The sequence below is a fragment of the Ranitomeya imitator genome, chromosome 2 (genome assembly GCF_032444005.1).
Source record: "Ranitomeya imitator isolate aRanImi1 chromosome 2, aRanImi1.pri, whole genome shotgun sequence".
In the NCBI taxonomy this organism is placed as follows: Eukaryota; Metazoa; Chordata; class Amphibia; order Anura; family Dendrobatidae; genus Ranitomeya; species Ranitomeya imitator.
Window position 1 is genome coordinate 507,955,202 of NC_091283.1, and position 21,958 is coordinate 507,977,159.

Here is a 21,958-nt window from a genome sequence, read left to right on the forward strand (position 1 = left end):
CGGCTTTCTGGCAGAAATGTCCGGTATTTGTCAGGAAAATTTCTGCCAGAAATCCTGACATGTGCACATACCCTGAGTCCTCGTGGCTGCTCAATAGCTGCAACACATGCAGGGATTGTCTGTTTGTTAGCCAATCCCTGCATGTGTTACAGTTGTCGAACAGTCACAAGACATGCAGCCACGGGGACTCAAACATCATATTCAAACACGCCGAAAATCATCACTAGTGGGGATCACTAATTCTGGAATAAAAACATGTTCTATCGCCTCATACTTTGCAAAAACCCTCTATTTAGCTGATAGAAAGAGGAACTGCATACAAGATCCTTTTCTATCATGTGACATCCAAGGCAATTCAGGCCTTTAACCCCTTAGTGACGGAGCCAAATTTTTGAAATCTGACCAGTGTCATTTTATGTGGTAATAACTCTACAACGCTTCAACAAATACCAGTGATTTTGAGATTGTTTTTTCGTGACACATTATACTTTATGATAATGGTAAATTTAGGTTGATATGCTTTATGTTTATTTATAAAAAATATCAGAAATGTGAAAAAAAGTTACAAAATTAGCAATTTTCAAACTTTGAATGATTATCCCTTTAATCCCGATAGTCATACCACAGCAAAACATTAATAAATAACATTTCCCACATGTCGGCTTTACAACAGCATCATTTGCAAAATGTTATTTTATTTTGTTAGCATTTTAGGAGGATTAAAATTGTAGCAACAATTTAAATTTTTTTCAAGGAAATTTACAAAATGTATATTTTTAGGGACCTATCCATGTTTGAAGTGAATTTGGGGGTCATATATATAGGGAAATCCCCAGAAGTGATACCATTTTAAAAACAGCACCCCCTGACATATTGAAAACTGCAGTCAGGTTGCTTGTTAACCCTTCGGGTGAATTTCAGGAATTAATGCAAAGTGGCATGAGAAAAATGAAAATGTGCATTTTTATCACCTAAATGTCACTAACTTCTGAACAGGTTACTACAGCCGTCAGACTCTAAGGCCACTATTTGGTCATGAATTTCCATGACAAACATCAGGACCATGCAATCATGATCTGAGACCACCAATTGGGATAAAGAGGAAGCCCCCACAGTCTGTTAACCGTTTATAATGATGTAGTCACTATTGACAGCAGCATCTAAGGGGTTAAATAGATCTGGATGGTGCAAACACTGATCATGGCTGATGCAGCAAGTTGTCAGCTATAGTGGACAGCTGACAGCTACTGGATTGTCACCTGTATGGGGATATAAGTCTCTTATATCTCAGGTCAGTTAAAAGGCGTATTGACGGTCACTAAGGGGTTAAACAGTCATCTTTTATCAAAGATCTGTTAAAGAGAACCTGTCATCACAATTTAACCCGTTAAAAGTAAAAGGTATGGCCATAATGGCCCCGTTATACAGTGGGTACGGAAAGTATTCAGACCCCTTTACATTTTTCGCTGTTTCATTGCAGCCATTTGGTAAATTCTAAAAAGTTCATTTTTTTCTCTCATTAATGTACACTCTGCACCCCATCTTGGCTGAAAAAAAACCAAATGTAGACATTTTTGCAAACGTAATAAAAAAGAAAAACTGAACTATCACATGGTCATAAGTATTTAGACCCTTTGCTCAGACACTCATATTTAAGTCACATGCTGCCCATTTCCTCGTGATCCTCCTTGAGATGGTTCTACTCCATCATTGGAGTCCATAGAACTTGATTTGGAAAGGCACACACCTCTACTATATAATTGTCTAAGGGTCACTTCCGTCTTTCTGTCTGTCACGGATATTCATTGGTCGCGGCCTCTGTCTATCATGGAAATCCAAGTCGCTGATTGGTTGCGGCAAAACAGCCATGACCAATCAGCGACGGGCACAGTCCGGCGTAAACATGGCCGCTCTTTCCTCCCCTCAGTCAGTGCCCCCTCCATACTCTCCTCCGGTCACCGCTCACACAGGGTTAATGGCAGCGTTAACCGACCATGCTATGCCGCGGTGTAACGCACTCGGTTAACGCTGCTATTAATCCTGTGTGACCAACGTTTTACTATTGATGCTGCCTATGCGGCATCAATAGTACAAAGATCTAATGTTAAAAATAATTTTAAAAAATTAAAAATCGTTATATACTCACCGTCCGTCGGCCTCTCGGATCCACAACAGGCCTTTCCCGCTCGCGATGCTCCGGTAACCGGTCCATGCTGCGATCTCGCGAGATGATGACGTAACGGTCTCACGAGACCGCTACGTCATCATCTCGTGAGCCCGCAATGCACTCTTCAGACCGGAGCACGCGAGGACTCAGCGTCGGTAACCGCTTCGCTTGGATCCGGGGGCTCCGGAAGGTGAGTATATAACTATTTTTTATTTTAATTCTTTTTTTTTTTTTTTAACAGGGATATGATGCCCACATTGCAATATACTGCGTGGGTCGGGCAATATACTACGTGGACATGCATATTCTAGAATACCCGATGCGTTAGAATCGGGCCACCATCTAGTGTCTATATAAGACCTCACAGCTCACAGTGCATGTCAGACCAAATGAGAATAATGAGGTCAAAGGAACTGGCCAAGGAGCTCAGAGACAGAATTGTGGCAAGGCACAGATCTGGCCAAGGTTACAGAAGAATTTCTGCAGTACTCAAGGTTCCTAAGAGCACAGTGGCCTCCATAATCCTTAAAGGAAAAAGTTTGGGACCACCAGAAGTCTTCCTAGACCTGACTCAGGGTGACAGATGTCACTGCCTTCAGAACTACTGACTTTGTGATGTGTCCTGTGTTATGAAAGTCTGGATTGTGGACCGAAAAGTCACATGTAACTTTATTTTTGGATTGCTCACAAATAAATCATCTTTTACTACTGCATGAAAAGGAGGGCTGAGTTCCTTTATGTGACCCTCCAGGGTGAGGCGAGGCAGGGCAGGCGACGTAAGCGCTCATGTATACTGCCTGCCTGGTACATAGGTACACAAGCCTCCGGACCACTCCTACCCACTTGGCTTTTGGATATGATATCTATTGTCGTCTATATTTTGGTTCTCATGCCCTGTCAATACTTTGTGTAACAGGTGTCCTACCGATTACTTCGTAACGAGTTTCAAGAAATACTTGGGTTTTGATGAAAGGGGTTTTCTGTATGTGTGAGATAATCATGGGGTATTCTGTGCCAATTTATGTTCTAAATACAATCGCTTTGTAAGTCAAGGAGAAGATAGAACAAAGATATTTTCTTAGCGGAAATGTGAATCTGCGGTTACCATAAATCCCAGCAGGAGGCAGAGTCAATACTAACTGTGTTACCTGCCCTATTAGCGAGTGATAGATGGATGGGCACTATGCCTGCTGCACGTAAAATCCCAATTTCCACATTTCATACTGATAAATGACCTTATCAAAGGAAAGCTAGAAGCAGAAACGAGAAGCTCATTTGTCAAAGTCACATGTAAAACAATAACCTGGACGGCCTTTGTGGACTGCAAGCTCCTAAGGGCAGAATTACTCGACAAGGTTATTTATTGATGCTAGAACACTGTTCGTATAATTGGGAGATAATGGAGAGGACTGGAAAAATATGTCTGCCTTCTTTCTTCCCAGGTTGTGTCTGGTATTGCAGCTCTGCATCATATACATCAACAGAGGTGTGCTGCAGTACCAGATACAACTTTATAACCAGTCTGGTGCTGTTTCCAGAAGAAAGCAACCTTGTTTTTTTTTTTCTAAGGGCAGGGTCACAAGAGAATCAGGTCGATTATGCCAATGACACTCTGATCAATCTCTGATCCGTCAGTATAGTGTGATTTCAATCTGTCAGATAAGATAATCACAGTAAACCGTGAGAAGATGGAGAACAAAATGCGTCTATCTTTTCCATTGTGTCAGTGGGTAGAAATTTGACTGCACTCAGATATCATCCGAGTGCAGGACGATGTTTTCCAAGCACCCATAGATTCGGATGGGTGGGCATGATCTCATTTCAAAGTGAAATTGCAGCATGCTGCAATTTTTCTCACCAACAGATCCTGTAAAGTGAAAAAAATTGGTCATCAGCACTGCCTCATTGAGTAAGATTGGTCCGAGTGCTATCCACTTATAATTTAAAAAGAAAAAAATTGGATAACACTTGTCCGATGTATACAGCACTGCGAGCAAGCCCTAATCCCATTAGCTGGTTCTACACATTACATAAACTGGATGATGGCAGCAGAATGACCTGTGTGTGTGTGTGAGAGGATACAGCAGCTATACCTCCTCTGGCATGTGCAGTCAGGGCACACAATGGTTAAACTGACTTCATATTAACCTCTTGACTCTTTTCTGTTCCCTAATAGATAAGTGAAACCAGTAGGTTCTGGCAGCCCATTATCTCTCTATTAAAATAACATGAACCCTTAGACAAGATGAATGTTGGCGTTCATTAGAAACATAAAAAAGTATTAAGATTTGAGAGTCCTCAGTGGTTGATACCTTTTAACGGCTAACTGAAAAGATGGTAACAAATTGCAAGCTTTCGAGACTACACAGGTCTCTTCATCAGGCAAAGACTAAAAGAAATTCTGGAGAGTCACTTATTTATACACAACAGGGCACAGAAATAATGCATTAGATAAGACAAGTGACATGAAGCAGAACTATCATCATGGGAAAGGGATAAACAGTTATGTCCATAAATATTGTAACTGTTCATAGATAAGGAGTGTGAAAGTTTTATTGCCCTCTGAATGGGGTCTGGGTCTCTGTTGTGATGCCCCCGTAAGGTTTGAGGAGCAAATTCTGTAGCTGATATAGAAAGACATAAATCCATGTGACACATTCATTCCTGCACTGAGTGTGTCAAAGGTTGTCGTAAGTTTGTACTCCCAGACTCTTCTCTCTACTTGCCCAGAAGACCCTCACAGCTCCTCCAAACTGCTAACAGTGTCCCCTGCTGACCTCTTTCCTTGCTCTTCAGGAGGGGTGTCAGAAACCGCTGCTCCCTACCAGCAGCCACTGATTAGCTGCAGCGATTATACTGAATGAGTTAGGTGATGGTGTCTTTAAGGCCCTATCAGATTGTGATTGAGTCACTCAATGTTCTCCCTGGAAGAGTATACCAGGAGGACGTCAGGGACACCGACAGAAGTACAGAGGAGTGTCCCGGGTGTGATAAGCGAGCACTCTTATTTAATTTTATGTAAGCCCCACCGTGAGCCCATTTAAAGTAATAAAGCAGTGGAAAACTCCTTTAAAATAACGTAGAAAGTTTTCCTGCAGTCCCATGTAAAAAAACAAAACAACAGATTACGAGTTATATTAAAATCAATTTCAATGACAAATCAAGCGGTCACATCAGTAGCGAACTACAAAAGCCCGAGTGCGCTATCTGAGGTATTTAGTACTCACATTCAGCTCAATGATCCACAAGAGAGATATGAAGAGCAGATCAAACGTGACAAAAAGGCAGAACGTCCGGCGCACATCCGAGATCGCCCGGCGCTGCTCCGGGGGAAGGTAGAACTGCGGTGATAAACTCTGACTGAAGGAAGAGTTGATGGAGGCGATCGCTGGTAGACTCCTCTCCAAGTCAGATCGGAAATCTTCTGAGAATTTACTCATCTCGGCAATGAGAGAGACCTTCAGTAGCAGAAGTGGTGGTCACCGGTCCATCTGTCAGGGGCACAGAAAAGATTAAATCAGAGGGATTAAAAAATAAATAGCTGCCATCTTCCGGAAATACTGCTCATCTTCAATGGAAACAGTCAACAATCTTGCTGACAGTCATCTCAGGTCCCTATTCAGATGGCTGGACCACAGCAGCAGTTTAGCCACCATAAAATGGAGGTAATGACCAGAACTTACTGCACTACAGATCCCTATCAGGCTGTGTTCACATGTTGAGTATTTGCAGCAGATTTTTCTGCAACAAAAACGCAGCGTAAAACATGTCCGTTTTTAATGTTTTTGGAGCATATTTTACCACTCGAGTGGTGCTTTAACCCCTTCATTCCCCGAGCCCGTCTTCACCTTAATGACCAGCCCAATTTTTGCGATTCTGACCACTGTCACTTTATGAGGTTATAACTCTGGAACGCTTCAACGGATCCCACCGATTCTGAGACTGTTTTCCCGGGACATTTTGTACTTCATGATAGTGGTAAGAATGTGTTCAATATGACTTGCATCTATTTGTGGAAATATCGGAAATTTGTTGAAAATTTAAAGATTTACCAATTTTTTAACTTTTCATTTTTATACACTTAAAACCGGTTTTTACGTACCGGTAATAGGATTTTACAGAGTCCACGACAGCACCCACAACGAGAGAGGGGATCCGCCCACCTTCCGGACAGGAACCTACAGGTTAAAAAGGGGCGGTCCCCCTCGCCCTCCAGTTTATGTTCCAGAGTACAAGGGATACCGCCAATGAATCAGTACATGACAATATTATCTTAAACACTACTAAATACCACCACCTCTATAGAGTGATCTCTAAGGCACACCTTCCAACAGAGTGCAAGAATAAGTAATTAAATACGGGGGGGAATGTATGGGTGCTGTCGTGGACTCTGTAAAATCCTATTACCGGTACGTAAAAACCGGTTTTCCTATCGCCACGACAGCACCCACAACGAGAGACTTTCAAAGACTATTTAACTGGGAGGGACCACAGCACTAAGTACTGAACAGCCAAACTGTAAGCTGGAATTAGCAGATAGATCAAGGCGATAGTGCTTATAAAAGGTGGAAGGTGATGACCAAGTTGCCGCCTTACATATCATTTCAATGGGGACATCTGCCTTCTCCGCCCAGGATGATGCCATAGCCCAAGTAGAGTGCGCTTTGATGCCTTCTGGTGGTGTTACTCCCCTGGCAGAGTAAGCAAGACATATCGCTTCTCTAATCCATCTAGCGATAGAGTTCTTCGTGACACCAGAACCCTTTTTTCGACTCTGGAAAGAAACAAACAGAGCCCTACTCTGTCTCCAGCTTTGTGTCCTATCCAAGTATTCTAATATCGCCCTCTTTACATCTAGGGTATGATATTTTTTCTCCTCTTCTGAACCTGGATTTTCATAGAAAGATGGTAAATAAATCTCCTGACTTCCATGAAATTTAGTTGCTACTTTTGGCAAGTATGCAGGATCAGGTTTTAAGACAATCTTATCCTGGAGAATTATTAAATAGGGAGGATCTACTGATAACGCATGTATATCACTGACCCTCCTGGCAGATGTTAATGCTAAAAGTAGAGCTGTTTTTAAGGTTAAATTTTTTATCGAAATAGAGTTTAATGGCTCGAAAGGAGGTTCAGTCAACGCCAAGGGGGTATTCTTACAATATGGATTGGGTTAGAACGCGGACATGCCTTAATAAACCTAGCAACCCATCTATTACCAGCTATATCACTGTTATACAGAGCTCCTAAGGCTGAAATATGAACTGTTAGAGTGTTGACTGCTAAACCCAATTCCCAGCCTTTCTGAAGGAATTCTAAAATAGCTGAAATCGGAGCCTTATCTCCTAATGGTTGCTGATAAAACATAAGGAATTTTTTCCAAATTTTTATATAGATCTTTGTAGTGACCTCCTTTCTGCTTTTCAATAAGGTGGCTATCAAAGCATTAGAGAACCCCCTCTCCCTCAGAAGCTCCCTCTCAAGTTCCAAGCCGTTAAGTGAAGAGTCTCCAAATTTGGATGACGAAATGGACCTTGAGAAAGGAGTTCCGGAACCACTGGCAACACCCAGGGATCGGTCACCGACATTGTCCTGAGGAGAGAGAACCAAGGCCTCCTGGGCCAGAAGGGGGCGATTAAAATCACTCTGGCTCTTTCCTCCCTGATTTTTCTGAGAACTATCGGAATCAGACACATTGGGGGAAAGGCATATGCCAGCTGGAAATCCCAACGGACACGAAGGGAATCCACTATGAATGGTTGGTCTGCTATGTGTAAGGATGCGAACCTCCTGACCTTCCTGTTCTTCCTCGTAGCAAATAGATCTATTATCGGCAATCCCCACAGATTGACTATTTGATCGAATATCTGTTGGTTTAGGGACCACTCTCCCTGACGAAGGGAATGGCGACTGAGATAGTCCGCCTCTATATTGAGTTCCCCTTTTATATGAACTGCCGACAGGGATTGTAAATGATTCTCGGCCAGAGACAATATCTGTGCTGTAGTGGTCATTAGGGATCGTGACCTTGTCCCCCCCTGATGATTGATGTAGGCCACCACAGTCATATTGTCGGTTTGTATCTGTACATGCGAATTCCTCAGGGATGGTAGTAAGCAAAGAAGAGCCTGATTGACTGCAGCAAGCTCTCTTAGATTTGAGGAATTCTGGGACTCTTGAATCGACCATCGCCCTTGGGTTAGAATGTCTCCCATATGGGATCCCCAACCGAACGGACTGGCATCTGTTGTAACTACGTTGTCCGGAGTGATGGTCCAGAGAACTCCTTTTGATAAATGTGCTAGATTGAGCCACCATCTCAAATCGTGAAGAGTGGCGGGTGATAATTTGAACTTTCTGCTTAGAGCACCATGAAGATCTTTCTCTGCTTGAAGAACTTCGTATTGAAGCATTCGGGTATGAGCCTGAGCCCATCTCACCGCCAATATACACGCAGTCAAAGATCCTAGTAGAGACATTGCGTCTCTTAGACTTAAGTTTGGAACTTTTCTTACGGCCGTGATCCTTTGAATGATCTTCTGCTTCTTCTCTTCCGGTAGGAAGGATGACTGATCTTCTGAGTCTAGAAGAACTCCTAGGAACATTTGACGTCTTGTGGGTTCCAGTTTTGACTTTTCCCAGTTGATTATCCATCCGAGTTCCTGTAGGGATGATATTATGGCATTTACCCTAGTCGTACACTGAGCAATTGAATTCCCAACTATTAAAAAATCGTCTAGATAGGGCACTACAAGGGTTTCCTTTTCCCTGATATGGGCCATTACTTCCGAAACAACCTTTGTAAAAACTCTAGGTGCCATGGACAGGCCAAAGGGCATTGCCAAAAATTGGAAATGTTTAATCTGATGGTTTACCCATACTGCCATCCTGAGGAATTGCTGGTGATTTCTGTGAACTGGAAGATGGTAGTACGCATCTTTTAGATCCAAGACCGACATGTAGCACCTAGGAAACAAAAGCTTAGTTGTTGATTTAATGGATTCCATCTTAAAAGCGTGGTACTGAAGATATTTATTCAATTTACGTAAATTTATGATAGTCCTAAAGGACCCATCAGGTTTAGAGATTAAGAATAGCGGAGAATAAAAGCCCGTCTTCTCCTGATGTTTTGGTACTTCTTCAATAACTCTCTTTGTAAGCAATTGTTGAATCTCTAATTCTAAGGCCTGTTGTTGGGCCGGAGTGTCCAGCGATGTTATTACAAAATGATTGGGGGAGTTCTCAAAAATTCTAATTTTAACCCTGACTCGACTACCCCCATTATCCAGGCACTAGAAGTTATATTTTTCCATTCCTCTGAGAAGAACCTTAGTCTTCCCCCTACTGGTAGATCTGTTCTATCTGTAATTACGTCTACGTCTTGAGAAAGATGAAGGGTTCTTATAGTATCCACCTTTCTTCTTTTGATCCGATGTCTCCCAGTCACGATTATATCCCTGCTGGTCTGACTGGAATTTTCTGAAGGGCATGCGTCTCCGGAAGGCATTCCTAAAAGTGGGATTAAATGTTTTAGGAAATCCCTTCTTTCTGTCTTCTGCCTTTGCAAGGATGTCATCCAGCACCGGGCCGAATAGGTACTCACCCCTACACGGAATGGAGCACAATTTGGCTTTTGCCTGAGCATCCCCATTCCAGGTTTTTAGCCATAGTGCCCGTCGGGCTGCATTTGAAAGACCCGCCGATCTTGCAGCCAATTTCAGGGAATCAATTGAGGCATCCGCTAGATAAGCCGCTCCTTCTCTAACCCGAGACAGGGAATTTAACAATTTATCCCTGGGTACTTTAGCTTTTAGCTGTTCTTCCAGCTGAGTTACCCAGACCATAATTGATCTAGCCGTACAGGTGCCTGCGATTGCGAGCTTAAAGGCTCCAGATGATGCTTCCCACAACTTCTTTAGGAGCATGTCAGCCTTCCTGTCTGAAGGATCTTTTAGGAGTCCTACATCCTCTAATGGTAGCGAGGCTGTTTTCGAGGTAGAGGCTACTGCCGCATCTACTTTTGGGATCTTCATCCACTGGGATAAGGTGTCATCCTCAAAGGGGTACCTTCTTTTCGCGGCCGAAGGTAAGAAACCTTTATCCAGCTTGTCCCACTCCCGTTTGACCAGATCTTTAATGGAATCTACCACCGGGAAAGCTTTGCGACTTCTCTGGCTCAGCCCTGCGAACATGATTTCCTGGGTTGTTTTCGGTTCTTTACTCTCTGCAACCCCCATAGTTGCACGGACTGCCTTAATTAAAGTCTCCATATTGTCAGCGGAAAAGCAAGGCCTTCCCTCCTCATCTGAGGAGGATGGTGAAGAACTCTCCGAGCACTCGCCCTCTTGCAACGAAGGGCTGGAATCGGATACCATCTCCATACTGCTCTTCTCATGCCGTCTAGATTTAAGGGACGATTTTATTTCTTCCCTAATTACTTCCCTCAAATCCGATACACGGAGGGGGGCCTCTTCCTCTAACGTACGGCATATACACGTTTGACATAATTTCTTTAAATAGGTGTCAGGTAGTGGCTCCGTGCATAATGCACACTGCTTATGCTTAGATTTTGAGACCTTCTTCCCCTACAACAAAGCATAGTATAGAAGACAGTTGTATCAGCCAATGGCTCAGATATAACACTCACCACTGCTGATGAAATTAGAGTACCGGTTTCTGAGGGGGTGAGGTGCGACGTGACGTCGGGTTGCCAGGGTCCTGCTGCCCGCGTGCCACATCTCCACTATGAGATCTGCTGCTGCTCCTCTGTTCTCCTAGCTGTCGGTGTTCGGCATCTCCTGTGGAAGACATGTTGCCGCACACCACTCACCAAGCGCTGCCTTCTTTTCAAAGGTCCCGCGCTCCTCCTCCCGGCCTCCTCCGGAAGTCGTTGGTTCACTTCCGGGTCATAAGCGCCGACCTGCTCCTGCAGCGTCGAACGCGCGTGGACGACCCAGGGCGGCGTGCCTTCCCCCGGGAACGCCACCGCTCCTTGCCAGACGAGGGGGGAAGCTGGACACAGGACTTCCCCCGACGCTGCTTCCGGGCCCCCGACTCTGCCGTTCTCACCTGGACACCGCACAGAGGCTTGGCGGACCCGGGTAAGCTAACGAAACCTGTAGGCTCCCGCCGTCCGGACAGGAACCCAAACTGGAGGGCGAGGGGGACCGCCCCTTTTTAACCTGTAGGTTCCTGTCCGGAAGGTGGGCGGATCCCCTCTCTCGTTGTGGGTGCTGTCGTGGCGATAGGAAAACAAAGAGTCATGTCACACAGTTAATAACATTTGCCAAATGTCTACTTTACATAGGGCACAATTTTTGAAATTGTTTTTGTTACAAAGTTTAAGGGTTAAAAGTTGACTAGCGATTTTTCATTTACACAATATTTGAAGTGACTATGAGGGGCCTATATGACAGAAAATACCCCAAAGTGACACGATTCTAAAACCCACACCCCTCAAGGTGCTCAAAACCACAGTCAAGAAGTTTATTGACCCTTCAGGTGCTTCACAAGAAATGAAGCAATGAGGAAGGAAAAAAAATGAACATTTAACTTGGGCACAAAAATTTTACTTTAAACACAATTTTTATTTTCGCAAGGGTAACAGGAGAAAATAGACCCCAAGAATTGCTGTGCAATTTCGCTTGAGCACACTAATACCCTATATGTGGGAAAAAACTGATTGAGGGCACGACAGGGCTCATAAGGGAAAGAGCCATTTGACTTTTTAAATGAAAAATTTGCTGGAATCATTAGCGGACAACATGTTGAGTTGGGAAAACCCCTACTGTGCCTAAACAGTGGAAACACCCCCATAAGTGACCCCATTTTGTAAACTAGACCTCTCAAGGTGCTTCACAGAAGTACGGTATATAATGTTGAACTGTGCGGGGGTGGAGGAAAAAAAAATAAAATCACATTTTCCTAACAAAAATGTTGTTTGAGACCCAAATCTTTTCATTTTCACAAGGATAGCAGAAGAAAATAAACCTCTAAATGTGTTGTGCAATTTCTTGAGTACATCGCTACCCAATATGTTGTTGAAAACTACTTTTGAGGCACCGTGCAAAGCTCAGAAGAAAAGAAGGGCCATATTGGAGTTCAATTTTTGCTGGAATGGTTTAAGGGTGCTATGTCACACTGGTAGAGCCCCTCCCCATAAGTGATGCCATTTTACAAACTACACCTCTCAATGAATTCGTCTAGGGGTGCAGTGATCATACTAACACCACAGGTATGTCACAGAATTATATACCACTGGGAGGTGAAGAAAAACATTTTTATACAATTTTACCACACAAATTTAGTTTCAGCCCCAGATTTTACATTTTTTACACCGGGATATGGGTAAAAACAGCACCAGAATGTGTCACACCATTTCTACTGAATGTAGAACTACCCCATATGTGACTGTACAGTACTGCTTAGCCACACGGAGAGACTCAGGAAGGACGGAGCACTATTTGCTCCCTGAAGTGCAGATTTTTCTAGAATACTTCAGGGGCTCTGTTACGAATCCCTTCTCCGTGGTGTCACTTGTTCTTCACGTGCCTGCTCTCACACGTGACTTGGGGTTGTGCCTGCAAGGGTTAATCTATCTCCCCACTCTCAGTCCAGCATTCAACCTCTGTCCTATGCTGTAATGGGAGCATAAATCACACACCGACCCAGGCCACACACCTGCTCATACGCGCTGCTACCACTCATCGAATACACGGGCGATGAGTCCCGGAACTAACAATACTACTAGTAAACATATGTCTATCACTCATAAGGCTCACACACCTTTAGGCTATGGATTCTTTAGAACATTCAAGGTTCAACTTGTTAAAGTTTTATACTTTAATAATAAAAAGTTCAATGCTTACAATAAGAAAAAGGTATAAAAATAGGATAATAAAAGACATACAACTTATGCAAAACAGTGTCATAATAAACAGGAGAAAACTTACATAAATCATCTAACTGGTAGTTTGCTTTCTGCTCCCTGAGGGGGGGGGGGGTGGTCGATGGAGTTGGTGGAACACATCAGCTTCTCAGGCTGCCCTCACATGTGAACACAATTCTCTGTCTGCAGCCTAAATTTATAACTTTGGTCTGAGGTCAGGTTTCTAGACCGGCCCCTCAGGCCAATATCATAACTGCTGCCCGATTGGGCCACGGCCCCAATGAATATATTATTTTCTCTTGTGGAGAGGTTCTCAGGGATAGATTACCTCAGACCGCAATTTAGCATCTCCCCTTCAAGACCTCAGATGTGTCAAGTGTTCCTTTGTTCTTGGCCTTAGCCAGACCTCCTGGTGGAATATGGAGACAGAATTTCTACCAGTCCCAAGGAAGTACCTATTAACACCTAGGTGCGACTTGCCTTCAGGACAGATGTTACATTATCACTAGTCACACATATAACCCCAGACATATGTCCCTACACTAATTATATATATATATATATATATATACATATATATACACACACACATATATACATACACACACACACACACACACATTTCACCACAGGCTCCATATACTAGGTGCCCTCTGGGTATTTATCTACTGGTGTAGTGACAATTTTGACTCCATCGATGTTTTTAGGAAACAAGTAGTAGTGGATGGTGTCAAGTGAAAACATACGGTATATTACTTACCAGTAATGTGTTTTTTCGGAACCCAAGGACAGGAAACCTTCAAGATAAAAAGGGGCACCTATCTCAGCATCATCGGATTACAGAGCATGAGAAGACCTCCGAGTTAGGCCCCTTTCACACATCAGTTTTTTGTCTTCAGTTGCAATCCGTTGAATTTTGGAAAAAACGAATCCAGCGACTAATGCAGCCGGATCTGTTTTTTTCTCATAGACTTGTATTAGCGATGAATGGCCTCACGTTTTATCTGTCGTTCGCTGGATCCGTCGAAAATTGCTTGTCTGGCAGCCGGAGACTATGGACAAAGTAACGTTTTTTATGTACGTCAAAAATCACGGACAGCGAAGGATTCGTCGCTTGCTCGAATGGAAGCCTATGGGCGCCGGATCCGTCAAATGACAAAGTCTGGCGCCGGATTCCGTTTTTTTTTTTTTTAACTGAGCATGCTCTGATTTATTTAGCCAGATCTGCTAGTTGGATCAGTCGACAAAACGAATCTGTCGCATCAGTTTTTCACAATCTGCGACGGATCAGTCGAACCAACGGATTAAACTGATGTGTGAAAAGGGCTTTAGTGTGTATATATATATATATATATATATATATATATTATTTATTTATTTATATAGCGCCAACATATTCCGCAGCGCTTTACAAATTATAGAGGGGACTTGTACAGACAATAGACATTACAGCATAACAGAAATCACAGTTCAAAATAGATACCAAGAGGAGTGCCCTGCTCGCAAGCTTACAAACTATGAAGAAAAGGGGAGACATGAGAGGTGGATGGTAACAATTGCTGTAGTTATTCGGACCAGCCATAGTGTAAGGCTCGGGTGTTCATGTAAAGCTGCATGAACCAGTTAACTGCCTAAGTATGTAACAGTACAGACACAGATGGCTATTAACTGCATAAAGTGTATGAGAACATGATATGAGGAACCTGATTATGTTTTTTTTTTTTTTTTTTATGATAGGCCACACAGGGATAGTTAGGTTAATGTGTTGAGGCGGTAGGCCAATCTGAACAAATGCGTTTTTAGGGCACGCTTAAAACTGTGGGGATTGGGGATTAACCGTATTAACCTAGGTAGTGCATTCCAAAGAATCGGCGCAGCACGTGTAAAGTCTTGGAGACGGGAGTGGGAGGTTCTGATTATTGAGGATGCTAACCTGAGGTCATTAGCGGAGCGGAGGGCACGGGTAGGGTGGTAGACTGAGACCAGAGAGGAGATGTAGGGTGGTGCTGAGCCGAGGAATATGATCCTGGCTGCAGCATTCAGCACAGATTGGAGCGGGGAGAGTTTGGTAAGAGGGAGGCCGATTAGTAGAGAGTTACAATAGTCCAGACGAGAATGAATAAGTGAAACAGTAAGAGTTTTTGCAGAGTCGAAAGTAAGAAAAGGGCGAATTCTAGAAATGTTTTTGAGGTGCAGATAAGAAGAGCGTGCCAGTGATCGGTTATGGGGGGTGAATGAAAGCTCGGAATCAAGGATGACCCCAAGGCAGTGGGCATGTTGCATTGGAGTAATGGTGGAACCGCACACAGAGATGGCAATGTCAGGCTAAGGTAGGTTAGTAGAGGGAGAAAACATGAGGAGTTCAGTTTTTGACAGGTTCAGTTTCAGATAGAGGGAGGACATGATGTTAGAGACAGCGGTAAGACAATCACTGGTGTTTTCTAAAAAGGTCGGCGTGATAACAGGAGAAGAGGTGTATAATTGTGTGTCGTCAGCATAGAGATAGTACTGGAAATCAAATCTACTGATTGTATACTGCCCCTATTGGACAAACAAATAGAAGAGGAGGGGGCCTAGGACTGATCCTTGAGACACCCCAACAGTAAGGGGAAGGTGAGAGGAGGAGGAACCAGCAAAAGATACAGTGAAGGATCGGTCAGAGATAGGAGAACCAGGAGAGAACGGTGTCCTTGAGGCCGATGGAGCGGAGCATATTGAGGAGGAGCTGATGATCCACAGTATCGAATGCTGCGGAGAGATCCAAGAGAATTAGCATGGAGTAGTGACCATTAGATTTAGCTGTTAGTAGGTCATTAGAGACTTTAGTGAGGGCAGTTTCAGTAGAGTGTAAAGAGCGGAAGCCAGATTGAAGAGGGTCTAGCAGAGAGTTATCTGATAGATAGCGGGTAAGACGGGAGTGGACCAGGCGTTCGAGGAGTTTAGAGATGAAGGGAAGATTAGAGACAGGTCTATAGTTAGCAGCACAGTTTTGGTCGAGGGATGGTTTTTTAAGTAATGGATGTATGATAGCATGCTTAAATGAGGGAAAAATACCGGAAGTGAGAGAAAGGTTGAATATTTTTGTTAGGCGAGAGGTGACAGCCGGAGAAAGGGACTGGAGGAGTTGTGACGGAATGGGGTCACTGGTGCAAGTGGTTGGGCGAGAAGATGCAAGTAGCCCGATTACTACTTCTTCTGTAACTGGTTCAAAGTCAGAGAGTGAACTAGATGCAGTGGGGGAGGTAGGACAGTGCATGGTATGAGGAGATTGGGAGATGATTTCCTGTCGAATGTGGTCAATTTTTTCTTTGAAGTAATTGGCCAGATCGTCAGCGCGGAGATCCGTGGTTGGGGCCTGCACTCTTGGGTTGAGTAGGGACTGGAAAGTGTCAAAGAGACGTTTAGGATTATTTGAGAGTGAGGTGATGAGGGTGTTGAAATAGGTTTGTTTGGAGAGGTGAAGGGCAGAGTTGTATGTTTTTAGCATGAACTTATATATACAAACTATTTCCAACCACAAGTGGTGCACTAACCCAGGGGTCCCCAACTCCAGTCCTCAAGGCCCACCAACAGGTCATGTTTTCAGGATTTCCTTTGCATTGCACAGGTGATGCAATTATTACCTGGGCAAGACTAAGGAAATCCTGAAAACATGACATGTTGGTGGGCCTTGAGGACTGGAGTTGGGGACCCCTGCACTAACCCACCAACTGGAAGGTGATGAACTTAGTAACGAGAGGGAATATAAAAGTGCTGTCATGGGTTCTGAAAACACATTACAGCTAATTTTTCTGTCACCCATGACGGCACCAACAAGAGAATTACCATACTCATTAGGGAGCGACCACAGCCTGTAGAACCCTTTTTGCAAATATGAGATCAGAAGAGGCAGATAGATCTAGTCTATAGTGGCAATAAAAGGTAGGTGATGACCACGTAGGCTCTATACAGATCTGCTCAATTAACATGTCTGCTCTTTCTGCACAAGACGTTGCCATTACTCTTGTAGAGTAGGCATTCATGCGGTCAAGGGCTGGTCTTAATGTGCCTGATTAGGCCAACTTGATAGCCTCTCTTATCCACCTGGATAGGGTACCGTTATTCCGATGCCTCTACCTTGTGCCAGTCATTACATTGGTTACCCATCCACTCCAGAATCCAGTAGTACAAACTTATTACCCTTATCCACAAAGCGCTCCATGGCTCAGCACCACCCTACATCTCCTCCCTGGTCTCTGCCTACCACCCTACCCATGTTCTCCGTTCTGCTAACGACCTGAGGTTAGCATCTTCAATAATCAGAACCTCTCATTCCCGTCTCCAAGACTTTTCAAATGCTATGCCAATTCTTTGGAATGCACTAGCCAGGTTAATACGATTAATCCCCAATCCCCAGTTTTAAGGATGCCCTAAAAACGCATTTGTTCAGACTAGCCTACCGTCTCAACGCATTAAAGGAAACCTGTCACCCCAAAATGGCCTATAAGCTAAGGCCACCGGCATCAGGGGCTTATCTACAGCATTCTGTAATGCTGCAGATAAGCCTCCAATGTAACCTGAAAGATAAGAAAAACATGTTAGATTATACTCACCCAGGGGTGGTCCGGTCCGATGGGCGTCGCGGTCCGGGTCCAGCGCCTCCCATCTTCATACGACGACGTCCTCTTTTCTTCCTGCCGCAGCTCCTGCGCAGGCGTACTTTGAGGGCAGAGCAAAGTACTGCAATGCGCAGGCAGCGGGAAAGGTCAGAGGCCCGGCGCCTGCGTACTGCAGTACTTTGCTCTGCCCTCAACAGGGCAAATCAGTACGCCTGCACAGGAGCCGCAACAGGATTCAAAGAAGAGGACGTCATCGCATGAAGATGGAAGGCACCCGACCCGGATCGCGACACCCATTGGACTGGACCGGGACCGCCCCTGGGTGAGTAATATAACCTGTTTTTCTTATCTTGCAGGTTACATCGGGGGTTTATCTACAGCATTACAGAATGCTGTAGATAAGCCCCTGATGCCGGTGGCCTTAAGGTACCGTCACACTAGACGATATCGCTAGCGATCCGTGACGTTGCAGCGTCCTCGCTAGCGATATCGTCCAGTGTGACAGGCAGCAGCGATCAGGCCCCTGCTGTGCTGTCGCTGGTCGGGGAAGAAAGTCCAGAACTTTATTTGGTCGCTGGACTCCCCGTAGACATCGCTGAATCGGCGTGTGTGACACCGATTCAGCGATGTCTTCGCTGGTAACCAGGGTAAACATCGGGTTACTAAGCGCAGGGCCGCGCTTAGTAACCCGATGTTTACCCTGGTTACCATCCTAAAAGTAAAAAAAAAAAAACAACCACTACATACTTACCTACCGCTGTCTGTCCTCCAGCGCTGTGCTCTGCACTCCTCCTGTACTGGCTGTGAGCGTCGGTCAGCCGGAAAGCAGAGCGGTGACGTCACCGCTCTGCTTTCCGGCCGCTGTGCTCACAGACAGTACAGGAGGAGTGCAGAGCACAGCGCTGGAGGACAGACAGCGGTAGGTATGTAGTGGTTGTTTTTTTTTTACGTTTAGGATGGTAACCAGGGTAAACATCGGGTTACTAAGCGCGGCCCTGCGCTTAGTTACCCGATGTTTACCCTGGTTACCGGCATTGTTGGTCGCTGGAGAGCTGTCTGTGTGACAGCTCTCCAGCGACGCTGCAGCGATCCGGATCGTTGTCGGTATCGCTGCAGCGTCGCTAAGTGTGACGGTACCCTTAGCTTATAGGCCAATTTTGGGGTGACAGATTCCCTTTAACCTAACTATCCATGTGTGGCCCATTCAAAAAAACAAACCGTAATCAGGTTCCTCGCATCATGTTCTGTTACCATCCACCTCTCATGTCTCCCCTTTTTCCTCATAGATTGTAAGCTTGCGACCAGGGCTCTCATTCCTCTTGGTATCCGTTTTGGTCTGTTTATTGTTATGCTGTAATGTCTATTGTCTGTACAAGTACCCTCCATAATGTAAAGTGCTGCGGAATATGTTGGCGCTATATAAATAAAAATTATTATTAATTACCTTAAAGGGAACCTGTCACCCCGGTTTATCAGTACGAGATAAAAATACTGTTAAATAGGGCCTGAGCTGTGCGTTACTATAGTGTATTTTGTGTACCCTGCATCCACCCCTAAGCTGCCGAAATAACTTACCAAAGTCGCCGTTTTCAATCAGGCTGGTCAGGTCATATGGACGTGGCGACATCGCTGTATCTTCCCCCAGATCTTGCATATATTTCCGTTGGTGGCGTAGTGGTTTGCGCATGCCCATCTTCTGAATCCACTGGGCAGGAGAAGAAAAAACGCGCGATCGGCGCTATTTCCCTGGTGATCTGTTGAGGCGGCCATCTTCCTGAAGCCGCGCGTGCGCATATGGAGTCCTCTGCTGCCCGGGGCTTCAGGAAAATGGCCGCGGGTGCGCAGATGGAGATTGCGGCGGCCATTTTCCTGAAGCCGAGTTCGCATCTCAACTTCAGGAAAATGGCCGCAGCGATCTCCGTCTGCGCACGCGCGGCATCCCGCGGCCATTTTCCTGAAGCCCCGGGCAGCAGAGGACTCCATATGCGCACGCGCGGCTTCAGGAAGATGGCCGCCCCCACAGATCACCAGGGAAATCACGCCGATCGCTCGTTTTTTCTTCTCCTGCCCAGTGGATTCAGAAGATGGGCATGCGCAAACTACTACGCCACAAACGGAAATATATGCAAGATCTGGGGGAAGATACAGCGATGTCGCCACGCCCATATGACCTGACCAGCCTGATTAACAGGCGAAAACGGCGACTTTGGTAAGTTATTTCGGAAGCTTAGGGGTGGAATCAGGGTACACAAAATACACTATAGTAACGCACAGCTCAGGCCCTATTTAACAGTATTTTTATCTCGCACTGAAAAACCAGGGTGACAGGTTCCCTTTAAAAGACTCATTTCGTTCCTAGAGCCCTGAAAGGAGATGAAAAGAACCCTGTCCTTCCTCGAAGGCTTTGTCTCTGTTAAATAGCGAAGAAGGCACCTCCTAACATCTAAAGTGTGAAACTTCTCTTCTTTACTATTCTTGAGGTCAGGACATAAAGAGGGCAGAGCTATCTCCTGTGACCTATGGAACTTGGATACTGCTTTAGGTAGATAAGCTGGGTCAGATCTTAAGACTATTTTATCATTCATAACCAGGGTAAAGGGAGGGTCTGCAGACAAAGCCTGTATATCACTTACGATGTGGGCTGATGTTAGGGCTACCAACAGTATAGTCTTTTGAATGATCAATCTTATGGACACTGAACTCAAATGGGGCTTCTGTTCATGCATTTAGAACAAAACTTAAATCTCATGGAGGCGTTTTAGCTGCTGGGACCGGTTGGGATCTAACACACGCTTTAACAAACCTAACCACCCACTGATTACCTACGAGGTTGTAATTATTTAACGCACCTAGGGATGAAATTTGGACTTTTAGGCCGGGATCACACATGCGAGAAACACGTCCGTGTCTCGCATGTGAAATCCAAGCTCTGGCGCCGGCACTCCAGAGCGGAGCATGCGGCTCCATGTGTTGCTATGCGGCCGCACGCTCCGCTCTGGAGTGCCGGCGCCAGAGCTTGGATTTCACATGCGAGACACGGACGTGTTTCTCGCATGTGTGATCCCGGCCTGAAGGCGCTAACTGCAAGGTCTTGACCATGCCCCCTCTAAATGAACTCCAGGATTTCTTTTAAGGGCACCCTTCCCCCGAAAGTTCCTGTGATCCACAGGGTGTACTTTTTCCAAGTTCTACCATAAATCCTCGTAGTGATTGGTTTCCTACTTCTGAGTAATGTAGAGACCAGGTTGGGAGAGAACCCTTTATTTTCCAGCATTGACCTTTCAAGTTCCAGGCTGTTAAGTGCAGTCCAGTCGCCTGAGGAATGAGTATTACTTCCTGAGGAAGTATCAGTATCTTCCAGATAACCCCACAAGGAATTTTGGCTTTCTAAGGTTCACATTGCGTTAGTGGGTGTCCGCTGACGGAATCCGTTACATAGCGCCACTAACGCAAGGTAACGGATCCGTTAGCGCACCAATTGACCGCAATGTATGTAACGCATCCCTAACGCATGCCATTTTTGGCATGCGTTAGCGATGTTCCGTTATTTTCTGACAGACCTCGAACACTGTCTGCAGCGTTTTTGGGTCCGTTCTCGCTAGCGCAGATCGGGCATCTGCACTAGCGTGATCGCTAAACGCGATCCCTTTTTAGACATTGCGTTAACGCAGTCCGTTAGCGTATGCGCTAGACCAGAGGTCCCCAACTCCAGTCCTCAAGGCCCACCAACAGGTCATGTTTTCAGGATTTCCTTTGCATTGCACAGGTGATGCAATTATTACCTGGGCAAGACTAAGGAAATCCTGAAAACATGACATGTTGGTGGGCCTTGAGGACTGGAGTTGGGGAACCCTGCGCTAGACGGACTGCACAACGCAAATGTGAACCTAATACATGCCACTGTAATTTACTCGAGTGGAATTTTGGCCCATTTTACTGCCCGATACAGCTTACCTTAGGGACATTACCGGATCCCGTATTGATGTAGAGAGCACAGATTAACTTCTTCTGATCCGGTAGGCGAAATTCCCATCGGTCTGAGTCCAGGAAGAGACCCAAAAAGATCTGTGTCCTTCGTGGGTTTAACCTTGATTTTTCATGTTTAAACACCAACCTAAATTTAAGATGGTGGCTCTCTCACCCACCTGGCATTGACTGAATGAGCATCCAAGTATTAGGAAATAGTCTAAGTATGAGATGACCAGCCTGTTTTCTTCCCTGAGGTGCACAGTAACTTCTGCTAATAGTTTTGTGAACATACGAGAAGCTACTGCCAGGCCAAAGGAGAGGGCTCTGTATTGAAAG

The 21,958-nt window shown here is 45.0% G+C and overlaps 1 protein-coding gene across 5 annotated transcripts in view; it reads right to left on the minus strand.

Moving 5' to 3' along the window:
• Nucleotides 1–21,958, minus strand: part of STARD3 (StAR related lipid transfer domain containing 3) — a 46,075-nt gene that overhangs the window by 13,208 nt on the left and 10,909 nt on the right. For 2 of the 5 annotated variants that reach the window (XM_069751657.1, XM_069751658.1), the window contains one exon: nucleotides 5,395–5,658. In XM_069751657.1, coding sequence (XP_069607758.1) covers nucleotides 5,395–5,607 — 213 coding nt within the window. In that variant the 5' untranslated portion in view covers nucleotides 5,608–5,658. Of the gene's footprint in view, nucleotides 1–5,394; nucleotides 5,659–6,269; nucleotides 6,696–6,763; nucleotides 6,916–13,815; nucleotides 13,853–21,958 lie in introns of those variants that run through there. The other 3 variants (XM_069751659.1, XM_069751662.1, XM_069751660.1) reach the window with 3 other exon arrangements.